At 36.9% G+C, this 13,353-nt stretch overlaps 1 protein-coding gene across 3 annotated transcripts in view; it reads left to right on the top strand.

Moving 5' to 3' along the window:
* Positions 1-13,353, top strand: part of LOC150106608 (endosome/lysosome-associated apoptosis and autophagy regulator family member 2-like) — a 594,368-nt gene that overhangs the window by 312,923 nt on the left and 268,092 nt on the right. For all 3 annotated transcript variants that reach the window (XM_090392568.1, XM_090392569.1, XM_090392567.1), the window contains one exon: positions 9,423-9,644. In XM_090392568.1, the coding sequence (XP_090248694.1) occupies positions 9,423-9,644 (222 nt within the window). The remainder of the gene's footprint in view (positions 1-9,422; positions 9,645-13,353) is intronic.

Genomic DNA, 13,353 nt, shown 5'->3' on the forward strand with positions numbered 1-13,353 from the left:
AAACTGAAGAAGAAACAGAAAAGCAAGTAAGATAACTGAAAGAACTTAATATACAGACAAGATCATCAAAAATAAAGATGAATTAATAAAAAAAATTGAGAATAAAGAAAATAAAAATTTAAAAAAGTTACCCATTCTAAAAGAAAAAGAAGTAATAAAAAAATGTAAAGATGGAGAAGATTGCAGATTCTCAAATGAAAACTCTTCAGGCTCAGAAGAGTTTATGGACTATGAAGAACCATCTGATGCTAATAAAGGAAAAGCAAGAGATACAATTAAAGAAAAAATAATAAAGTTTACCGATTCAAAGTTTTCTCAATATGATTATCATCTACATGAGAAGAGAACAACTAGCTTCCATATCTAAAAGGATAGGCATGAAATTGAAATAAAGGAAATCAACCGGAAAAAAAACCGGAAAACAGTTTACAAGCAGGCTACACAATTGCACCTTCACAGATTGAAGACCTCATCAAGTTCATCCAAAATCTAAAAGTTAAAGACTTACCACTCACACCTCACTATTCATAGCATCTCCTTTCTGCATTGTCTCATTAAATGTATGAGGACTGGTAAATATGACCTCTCCATTGCCTCTGCCTTAGTATCACCACTTCTGGGTCTGACTCCCACTGACGAGACCACAATAAATTTCGAAACTGGTCTGGGTAGTGGCCCCTTCCTTTAATGCACAGCATTATACATGTCCACAAGGAAATGTGCTTTGCATTATGGGAGATACTGAGACGAGGAGTGATGAGAGCTTGGACCACCTTTACCACGAGTTGCCTCAGCCCTGAAGATACTTCAGGCGCAAACTTTGTTTGCTTACACTTGCATCAAGGATTAAACTAAATTTATTATGATGCAGATTCCATAGGCAAATTAAGCAAGAAACTATATGGAAACTTATGTTATGCCATAATATCAGGTTTTTATTTCTCCAAGAAACATACTTCTGCAGATATATTATTATTATTTCCCAAGACCTCATGGAGTCAAAGACTCATCTGGGAGGTCCTTTTATCACACACACATCTCATCATACTGTGTATTAAACACACTCAAACTCCTTGCAGACACCACACTCTCAGGCAAGGCATTCCAATCATTCGCAACTCTGCACGAAAAAAACCTGCCTCTCATTCCCCTACTCACACCCTCTTTATACAGTTTCCAGGGATGACCTCTGGTTCTCCCTGATCTCTCACTATTCTCTGTAGAACTTCTCCACCATTGATCTTATAACAACCCCTTACCAACTTGTAGGTCTCTATCTTATCTCCCCTTTTCCTTCTCTCCATCAGACTCTGCAAATTACATCTTCTACATCTTTCCTCATACTCAACATTCCAGAGGTCAGAAACTACCTTAGTCAGTCGCCTTTGAACCCTTTCCAACATCTCTTCATCCTTCTGAAAACCCGGTGACCAAATCTGAGCACAGGAGTCCATGTGTTTAGCCTGCAAGCTGTCTCTTTAACCAGCAAGCTGTCTCTTGAGCTCTTCATAATCAATCCCCGCTCCCCCCTTGTAGTTCCACATATACCCTTTTTGCACTGCTGGCAACCACCTAGGTGATCACCTCATGGTCGCTTTCACCAATTGGTGAATGATTTGACACCTCATTTATAATTACATCCTCTGATGAGATGACTAAATCCAAGACCCTTAATCCTCGTGTGCCTTCTGTTACATACTGTCTGAGGTAGTTATCCCTCAAAAACTCAAGAAACTCATTTTCTTTACTTCCAGTTGCTATCTCTTCATTCCAGTCTATATTGCCATAATTAAAATCACCTAATGATCACCCTTTTCTTATTTGCTTGTCTTATTTGACTATACATTTCACTATCACCATCATCCACATTACCAGGTCTATAACAACATCCCACCAAGTATTTGATTCTATTCACCTCTATCTCACACCATACTGCCTACTGCCTCAAATCCACTGGCCCTATTTCCCTCTTGCATGTCTACCTTGTATGGACATAACTCTTTCTCTATCATCAATAGCATTCCTCCTCCCTTTTTACCACTTCTATCCTCACGAAACATATCATACCCTTCCGTCTCTATTCCTGTCAGGATGTCATCCTCATCTAACCATGTCTCACTTATTCCGACAATCTCTGGGTGCACAGACGCAATTAGTGCAACCATTTCATCCGCCTTGTTTCTTATACTTCTAGCATTGGTATACAAACACGACAGCTTATTTCTGGATCTACGGCTAGTTCCACTGATACCACTCACTCAATGTGATCTCTCCATGTTGGACTGGGGCCAGTTCCCTTTCTGCTTTTTCATTTTAGAACCCTCTTCAATTCCAACTGTTTCCTCTTGATCCCTGGTCATCCCATTCCTTTACTGCCTACACATGCTCTCTTGGAGCATCCACCTTTCTCACGCTGTGTACCCCTGTCCACCCTGAGCCTCCCCATTTCCCTGCTCCTCTTGCACACCCATTGTCTCATTTTCTACACTCATACCACTGACTTCCCCATTCATTTCCACTTCTTCAATCTCTCCTGTCTTACTCTCCTGCTCTTCCACATCACTCCCCTCTCGATCTGATTCATTCTCTCTATTCACTTCTCTACCTTCCAGCAGCAGTCTCTCCAAGTGACTCACACCATAACCACTCAAATGCAGTCTACCGCTCCCATACAGCTCACTTCGTCCCTCAGACTCATTCCATACATTAACAAACTGTACTCCCATCTCCTCACACATTTCAGCCAGAATATCATTCATAATCTTTGCTCTCTGCCTCATTTCACCACAATCATACCTAGGCAACACACTGACTACCCTTCCTGTCACACTATTCTCTTTTATATAAAGTTTTTATATAAAGATATAAAAACTTCAACAGATAGATATCCACTTTTTTCTTATTGGAGCTTTGGGAGATTAACAGGGCTGGAGTAGAAGTTCTTATTCTTTCCCCCATCCCTCTCCTTGGGTCATTCTGCAATATCCAAAGGAATGCAGAAAGGAGAATCCTAACAATAGGCTGGAAATACTGTGGATGTGTAATAATTTATAAATGTTTTTGATCCATCCAATGGAACAGTTTGACGAAAATAAAATTCTTTCAGCAATTGGAGCTATATTTATACAGTGCACATGACATCATTGTAGCTGGTGACTGGAATTGTATTGAAAAGCCCAGGAGTGGAAAAGTGGAATATGCACAGTTAAAAACATGTCTCAACAATACCCAAATAGTATTGTTGGATCATAATCCAGTTCTACGTAAGTTCCACTGCATGGAGACTTCCACCAAATTTTCCATTGATCTTTTTAACTAAATTCAAGACCCTCTGTTCATTGGAATAATGTTACCTAGAATTGGGATATGTGGTTAAAATTCAAACAAATAGTAAAACATTATATGATGGAATGGGGAAAGGAACAGGCTTTCCCCAAAAGCAAAAAGTTGAAAGACCAGTATAAAGAGAGAAGCTGGTTCGTAACAAACCAGTGCAATTGTATAGAATGTAGTAATATCATTACAAACACTAACATGGAGATAGAACTGGAAAGACAGAAACAGGCAGAAGAAAGAAATTTTAAAATAAGTATATGGCAGTTAGTTAGCAGATAGCAGATAGTTCTTCAGCTGCATTCTTCAATAGCATTGCACTGCATTCGACAATTCACAAAATTCTGCAAAGAAAGGACTTCACTCAAATCGGCATTCATTGTGGAGACATGTCCACCATTCAAGACATCCTTAACTCCTTTCAAAAAAACACTGAAAAATCTGTTTTAAGACAATCACACTATTGGAAATTATAAATCTTGGAGCATTATTAGCTTTCCTGTTCATATCCAAGATGGGCTTGACAGGCCTATTACAGCATCTGAAGTTACCACAGCCTATAAAGAATGCCAGACAAGAAAATCCCCATGACCTGATGGTCTAGGGATAGAACTTTACTGTGAAGTTTTGGGCATTATGTTTTATATAGACAAATATATGAAGAATATATAGGAGGAATAATTCAGACATACCTTCATAGGATGTTGCTGGCTGTCTTCTTTATTCAATTAATGTAATTGTCACTGGGTCTTCTTAATGTAATCTCTATCTCTATCCTTCTTGTCCGTCCTAGGATGGGTTGAGTCCCCTCCTAATTAGGGGTTACTGGCATATTAATGCAGCTGGTTCGCCACTCCTCTGCTGCATCCCCTAAGAGCAATATTCATGACTGTAATCCATGTGTGTTCACAGGGCTGGTTTACCTGCTTGTGAGATGAAAAATCCCAGATAAATTGGGGGGGAAAAATCCTGCTGTCCATGCTCAAGACCGGCATTTGGCTATGGCTGAGAAAGATCCTTAAGTTCCTCACGTCATCGATGGGAATCGAACCTAGGACACTCCTTCCCAAGACATATGGTTGCAAAGCGCATAGCCACTACGCTAATCATGTGGACCTTCTGTGATGGAAGAGAATAGAAGTTTTCACTATTTAGTATAGTTGAATATAGCATTTATATATATATATATATATATATATATATATATAATACAGTGTTTATATATATAATAATAATAATTTATTAAATTAACCAGACATTATGAATAAAGCTACATTCCCTTTGGACAATCTGATTTTAAAAAATAAACTCCACTTGTTTCATTAAGAATTATATATTTCGGTATAGCTTTCAACAAAATAATTTGTGAAAATTTCACTTACAAACTAGAATATTTTTATTTATGTTCTATATTTTATTTTTATTTGTAAGTAAGTATTTCTAAAACTGTATTAATTAAACTAATGTTAACAAAAAGTATTATTAACAAAATTACAAGATTGTGCCACTTCATAAAGGAGGTGATCGAACTCAAGCATCAAACTATAGGCCTATCTCTGTGTCAGGTGTTGTGGTTAAGTTGTTAGAGAAGCTTGTGAGAACTAGGATCCAGAGTTGGGTTGACAACAATGGTGTAATCTTTGATGGACAGCATGGATTTGCTAAAGGGAGGTCATGTTTTAGTAATCTACTTACTTATTACAATAAAGTGACTGCTTTCTTGGACAGAGGAAAAGGATACACAGTAATACACTTGGATTTTGCAAAGGCTTTTGATAGAATATCTCATGATAACTTGACAGTCAAACTAGAGCAGATGGGGTTGGATATTAGATTAGTGCATTGGATTGGAGACTGACTATCTGATAGGTATCAACAAGTTGTGTATGGGGGTGCGATATCCAGGAAAAGGAAAGTCACTAGTGGAGTGCCTCAGGGGTCTGTTTTAGGTCCATTACTGTTTAACTTGTATATTAATGATATAGGTGAAGATTTGGATGGAGATATTCAGTTGTTTGCAGATGATGCAAAGTTGGGACGAACCATGAAGTGTAGTGAAGATGTTGTGGCCTTACAGGAAGACTTGAATAGATTGATTGAATGAGCATGGAAATGGGGATGTGAATTCAATGTTGCAAACTGTAAGGTTTTAAAATTTGGAAAACAAAGATGGGATGCAGAATTTATGCTTGGTGAGAATATATTGTTGGAAGTAGAGGAAATAAGAGATCTCGGGGTGATAGAGGATAAGGATCTAAAATTTAGGGGACACATCACCAAAATTGTGAAGACACACAAAGGCTTCTGGGAATAATGTGGAGGACACTGACGTGTAGAAGTAGGGAGATTCTCGTTCCATTGTATAAGGCATTGATTAGGCCACACATGGACTATTGTGCCCAGATTTGGTCACCGGGTTTTCAGAAGGATGAAGAGATGTTGGAAAGGATTCAAAGGAGACTGACTAAGGTAGTTTCTGACCTCTGGAATGTTGAGTATGAGAAAAGATTGAGAAGATGTAATTTGCAGAGTCTGGTGGACAGGAGGAAGAGGGGAGATATGATAGAGACCTACAAGTTGGTAAGGGGTTGTTATAGGATCAATGCTGGAGAAGTTTTACAGAGAATAGTGGGAGATCAGGGGGAGAACCAGAGATCATCCCTGGAAACTGTATAAAGAGGGTGTGAGTAGGGGAGTGAGAGGCAGGTTTTTTTCGTGCAGAGTTGTGAATGATTGGGATGCCTTACCTGAGAACCTGGTGTCTGCATAGAGTTTGAATGTGTTTAAAGCACGGTATGATAAGCTGTGTGTGTGTGTGTGATAAAAGGTCCTCCCAGATGAGTCTTTGACTCCATGAGGTCTTGGGGTGGTAATAATAATATTCCATGCACGTATGGTCTTTCCTACATTGGACAAACTTCGAGAAGCCTGGAAATAAGACAGAAAGAACATGTTGGCGATGTAAATCACAACAGAACGATCACCTCTGGTTTAGCACATCATTTTTCAACTTCGAACCACACTATAGACTGGGATAACAACGCTATGTCCTACGTAGATGATGATTACAGACATCGAGTATTCAAAGAAGCAGCAGTAGTGCTACGTACAGGCAGCAACCTAAACAGAAATCAAAGGGCCATACTGAACGATACTTGGAAAAATCTAATTAATTTTCTCAGTTCAACACAACTACAGTACGCGAATAATCATATTACGCGTTTGCATGTAACGCATATTCATGATACTTAGTAGAAAGTCGCAATTCATACAGATACGTTACGCGAACGTGTTACCTTAGCTACCTAACAGGTACTAACGTTTTTTGTATTCTTAAACCTTTTTTGTGTTTTTCATTTTTTTGTACTGTACAAGCCTTGAAAAAGCTAGTCAGTTACTAGCGAAACTGGTAGGCAATATTGTACGAACATATGTACAAATTAAAAATCTATGGTCACTTTATCATTAAGTCTTATATTTTTTTATTTCCAACTGTATTTAATTAAACTATTGTTAACAAAAAGTATTATTAACAAAATTATATAATTCAGTCAAGATTATGATAAAATCATAAAAATCAATTTAAAGGAAGCTTCTGGAATGTCATTTCTGGTACGGTATACTAAAATTTAAATATTTTGTCTGTTATTTATTTGAGCAATTAAGACTTTGAGCAATTTTTTCTTTCCGACATTTGCATCTATCAAATTTGCAACCACCTTTGCATCAGCATAAACTATAGTCTTGGTCTCCAGAAATAGATGACAAGACCTTTTTGGTAGTATTAGAAGTGGTAGGAGTTAGATAAGGTTAGGTTAGATTAGCCTTCAGAAATAGATGACAAGACCTTTTTTGGCAGTATTTAGAAGTGGTAGTGGTTAGGTTAGACTTCAGAAATAGATGGCATTCTTGCAAAGAATGTCATCTATTTTTGCAGGTAAACGCTAACCTAACCCCTACTGCTTCTAATACTGCCAAAAAGGTATTGTTATTATCATTTTGCGCAACCAGATGATAACATTATTCATATTGATCCATCAATGTGATAAATTATGATAAACAATGTGAAATTTATTACATTGCCCAATATTGTTTGTCTTTATTCATAATGCCCGGACATTATGAACAATGCTGCATTAATCACTTGGCCCATAACATATACATGGCTTCCACTTGTCTGTGAAAGTCACTGTATCACCTATTCCTCCCAAGAACAGTTGTGGTTGATAGATCATTTTGTAGGTACTTTTATACTCATAGTGAAGATTGATATGCTGATTATCCTGTTATGGCACATTGAATTGGTAAGGGATACAATTTCAGTGTAATTTTAACAGTGTATAATACAATACAAATCAAAAATCATGTATCTTAAGTTTTATACTTTATTTTTATGTTCACTTATGCAGTTTCATATATGCTGGTGTCCAAAACCTAAGGGCAAACACTATTTCTGAAGATTGTATCTGCAAATTCAGATGAATCAGCTTGTGGCAATTTGTATAACTGACGATTTTGAGTAGAAAGCCTCCATGATAAGTGAATTGTGTGGAAAGGGGCCACAAGGTAGCATTCAACAGGATAAAAGGCAAAATGCTCTGCTAAGCTAATTGTATTTGCAGGATTCTCTTTTCATAAAGAAATGAAGTTGCAAAAGTGTATGTCTTGCAATGTCTCAACGACATCATCTAGATGATTCGACGTGAAGAAGAATTATTGGGAAGTTTGAAGAAAAGAAGGGCACGGAATTATTGATATTGCCTGAGTTTGAAATCTCACATAGTGTTGTATCTAGGCACTGGACAGTGTTTCAAACCAATGGAATTGTTCCAGATGTTTGCTAAGAGATCACTTTCACTCTACCACAAAGCATGAAGACTGATTTTTCATTATAATAGCAAAATGTAATCAAGACTGATTTTTCACTATAATAGCAAAACGTAATCAATGCAGATCAGCTTGTAAGTTGGCTCCATTCAATCACAGGTACTTGAATATCTTGGCAAACTGTGGCGAGATATCTGTGACAAGTAAGCCTATATGCCTGAAGGCCTGTAGTCTGCATCCCTTTCTCCACAGTTCAACATAGAGCATGTTTTCAGCAGTGTTGTGTCCATAAAAATTGGACAAGACACAAATTGGCTAATATACTCTTTACAGATGAGTAATTTTAGTCTTTCCTCTGATTATAGATGAAAACACTTGATCTTATGAAAGTTGGTGCTGCTTATCATCATGAGAATGTTCTTGAAAGGGACAGGTACGGCAGTGCTAGGGTCATGGTATGGGTAGGCATTATGTTTAATGGATGTACAGAGTTACAAGTGTGAGAAAAAGGACTATAACTGGTGATGATATTGCATTGAAGTTCTTCAGTGTCATGTTCAATTGTTCCATGGTGCGGTAGGCAAAGAATTTATTTTTATGGATGACAGTGCCACATCACATTATACACAAGCAGTGGCGATACTTCTGGAGACTGAGGATATTAATTGAATTGAGAGTGGCCAGCACTCCCATGATCTCAAGCCCATAGAACATGTTTAGGATGCAATAGGGACATGCATTGCTGCTCAGAATTCCCCTCCAGAGAACAAACAAGGCCTTATCCTAGCTCTGAAAGAGCAGTGGGCCAGTTTGCCTCAAGAATTCCTGAATGACTTGGTGCAAAGCTTGGTACGATGTTGTGAGAGCTGCATTGCAGTTTGGGGTGGACATATTCCATACTGAAATGTCTCTCTGCATAGTTTTCTGTAAGCACTGTACATTAGTTCGCTAACTACTACTTTAGAAAATTTGCTTTTGCTAAAACTTATTGCAATTTAATTTCTACAAAATTTATAACATGTTTTGTGTGTGTGTGTGTGTGTGTGTGTGTGTGTGTGTGTGTGTGTGTGTGTGTGTGTGTGTGTGTGTGCATGTAATATAATTTATTAATGTGCTGTCAGTAAATTTATGTCCACATTTGGCTATAGTCATGAATTTTTTTTCACATACAGGTAAAAATGTAGTTTGTCCTTAGCTTTTGAATACTAGTGTAACTGTCATAAATATCACAAATATTTTCTTTGCATGTGTCATGTATGCAGGTGTATCCCATGTCCTCCAGGGCACTATCTTCAAGATGCAGATAATCTAAAGTGTTTGGCCTGTCCTCCTAACACTTACGTTTGGCAGCCTGTACCTTATGGGATAGAATCATGTAAACCATGTGGACCTGGCCTGCGTAGTGAAGACGGACAAAGGTGTTATAGTGATTGTCGTGTTCATATGTCAGATGGAGAAGAATTTGATTTGTCAGCATTACCTGCGTAAGAAATAGTATCATCTTCATAAAATTCTGATAGTGTTGTTAAATTTCTATAACAATAAAAAGTGTTAAATTAATTATCCTTTTAATTTTCTTTTTTTTTTGAGAAATAAAATTTAAATAAAATTGACTTATTTTTAAATAAAAAAAGTTAAATTCAGAAAAGATTCACATTAAGTTATCTAATACTAATATGAGCACTACTATAGCAACATCATATTGTTTGGACAGGAAAATATTCATTTTTAGTTCTGATATCTGACACTTGTAGATCAACATAAGAGGGGACAAGAGTTGCTGATTAATGACAATAATGAAATTTTCCATACCATTCCAAGGGTAATATTAATTACTGCTAGATGAAGTCCATATAATGCCTGTATGTATGTATGTATATATATTAGGGGGGGGGGCTCTGCCCACCTGGTGCCCATGCCCCCCCCCCCCTTCCCGAGTTCCGGGCTGGTAAGCCGGAGACAAAAAAATGTGACATAAAAACATTTCAAATTTCGGCTTGTCTTTTTTTATATATATAGAGTAGATACACATTTTTTAAACTCATTAAGGCTTGAACCTCAACATTTTTTTGCTAACACTTTTTTTTGTACTGTTTAGAGCCAGTTTCTTTACAGTTATATTGCTTATTTCTATGTTTTGTGCACCTGAAGAAGTCTGTGAAAGATGAAACTAGTTGTGTGAATAAAATCTACTTTTATTTAATCTCAGTATTCTGGTCATTTAATACTAAACAACATCTATTCAAGCCGAGTAAATCATTCTATAAACATTTCTGGTCCTTATGAAGGCAATTTACTGTAACATCAGAAATTTCAGAAGACGCTGAAGAGAATTGGACTGCATATCAACAGACTAGTGTTCTTGAAACACTGCAAATTCCATACGGTTTTCCTAATTTTATCTCTCTCAAGGAGAACATCAAAACGAAACGGGTGGGTAGGATTTGCCACAGAGCAAAATTAGAACTCCTTGCAGAGAGAATTTTTGAAACTAAGCATACCTTGGCCTTTCTATTTAATTAAAAAACTACATTTTCTAACAACATTGAACATTCGCTTGATAGTATTACGTGGAACCATATTAAAGAGATGAGTGAATCTTTTGCTTCCAAGATTCAAAATGAGAACAAACTGAAATTAATCAGAAAATTTAATTTTCTCAAACAAAAACAGAGAACTCTTTAATTTCCAAACCACGCTTCCCTCAAGACAAGGTTGTTATCAACAAATCTAATTACAACCTCTCGACTTCTGAGAAGAATGTTCTTTCCAGAGGCCTCAATTTCGTTTTATTGTCAAGATCTATCCCAAAATAATTATTTCTTACCAAGATCGAGAACTGCTTCTTTTCTCCCTACCCAAGGTGCAAACCTACTTCGTATTGAATCGATCTTTACTATTAACAATGCTAGACCACCTGCTGACAATATCTCTCCTTCAGAATGACATGCTATTAAACATCTTCAGAATAATAAGACATTATTCTTCTTCCAGCAGATAAGGGCAATACTATGGTTGTTCTCAACACAACTGATTATCATAATAAGATAATGGATTTGTTACATATTGACACTTACTCTATTCTTGAAAGAGATCCTACCAGAGAACTTCATAACCGTACAAACAATCTCTTGAGAACTACAATGTAAGTTGCCCAGAAATTTACGTCTCTTCACCCACTCATCCCTCATCTATATGGATTACCTGAAGTCCATAAGGAGAATATATCCTGCTACGTATAGTTGAAGGTATTGATTCTCCAACATACAACCTTTCTAAATATCTTGTCACTTCCTTAAAATGTTTCTCCTGCAAATCTTCATCCTTTATCAAAAACTCGGTCGATTTTATCCCCAGCTTAAGGATATCACCATTGAAGACACAGAAATAATGGCCAGTTTTGACACAATTTCCTTATTTACAAATGTTCCTACAGATTAAGTTCTTTCACTACTGAAAGAAAAGTATCTAAGAAGATCTTTTCCTTATTGACACACTGTGTTAATTCCGGATACTTCGAATTTGAAAACACAATCTACAAAATTCAGGGCTAGATAACAAAATTCTGGGCTAGCTATGGGAAACCCTTTATCTCCAGTGCTCACTAACATCTACCTGGAAGATTTTGAGGAAAAGGCTATTTCATCCTTCCCTTTAAAACCACACTTTGGAAACATTACATTGAACATCTTTTTAATTTGGGAACATGGCTTTGAATCCTTCCAGAACTTCTAAGACCAGCTGAACAATATACATCCTAACATAAAGTTTACAACTGAGTTGGAAGTCAACGGTTCTCTTTCTTTTCTGGATGTCAAACTGACCTGTTCAGCAGGAAAATTCAAGATTTCTATTTACAGAAAACCTACCCATTTGGACAGGTATCTTCACCCTCACTCCCACTATTATTCTCCAAGAAATTCGGGATCGTTTCTACACTCGGACACTGGGCTCGCTCTCTTCTTTCTGATGAAGAAGAACTCAACAATGAACTCAATCTCCTTCTAAATACATTTCAACTAAATGGCTATTCAATGAAGACTATCAACAAACTCCTGTTCAACCCCCTCTCTCTCTCGCCCCAATGAAGATACTAGTTTTTAAAGGGAACTTTTCTATTCCTTACATCAACTCTGTCACACCAAAATTGGCAAAGATTCTAAGAAAGTATAACATACAGACTTTCTTCATGATGACTCTACCAAAGCTACGTTCCCTTTTAAGTCGGCTGAAGATCAGTCATAATAACCTAAAATATCCCAGTGTCTATCAGATTTTCTGCATTTGTGGTAAACCAGATGGAAATATCAATTGAACTTTGCATCGAGGAACATCAAAGAGACATAAATTATAAGAGAACACATGCCAATGCTTTATCTAGCCATGTCTTGTTTTCCGCTAATTCCAATGAGGAAGGGCTCCCACATCGAGCTTTCTGGAAAAAGTCAAATAACATTCATCGTTGTTACGATGAAATAGAAAGAAAATAATAGAATCAAAAGAAATAATCCTTAACCCTGTACATGTCAACAGTAACCTGAGTTACAACTTGTCAGATTGTCATTGTTCTGCTATCCCACATTGGCTTGCTCGAGATGTTAAACGCGCACATATGCCTAATAATACAGTTAGAGAGAGTTCTTTTTTAAACTCATCAAAGCTTGAACCTTAACATTTTTTTTGCTAATGCATTTTTGTACTGTTCAGAGCCATTTTCTTTACAGTTATCTTGCTGGTTATTTCTATGTTTTGTGCACCTGAAGAAGTCTATGAATGACGAAACTAGTCGTGCGAATAATACCTGCTTTTATTTAATCTCGGTATTCTAGTAATTTAATACTAAACAACATATATATATATATATATATATATATATATTATAGCAGTAAAAAAAAAACACAGGCAAGAATAGTTGCCAACATGGTAAGGAAGCTACAATCACTGAGAAAGAGGAAATTAGTCTTGCAAGCCAAAAGAAATCCTTTGGACACCAGGAAAACCCTGATTAATCTTGATGTGGATCCTGGTCCAGATGGTATTCCTCGCATTGTGTTCAAGACTTGTGCTCCTAAATTTACACCCATCCTGTATCATCTGTATAAACTTTCATATTTTATTGGCATCTACCCAACAGCATGGAAGCAAGCCCACATCTAGCCTGTACCCAAAAAGGGAGACAAAAGTCAGCTATCT

This window comes from Typopeltis vanoorti, chromosome 5 (assembly GCF_054136105.1).
Source record: "Typopeltis vanoorti isolate ZY-2024b chromosome 5, IOZ_Tvanoo_1.0, whole genome shotgun sequence".
Lineage (NCBI taxonomy): Eukaryota > Metazoa > Arthropoda > Arachnida > Uropygi > Thelyphonidae > Typopeltis > Typopeltis vanoorti.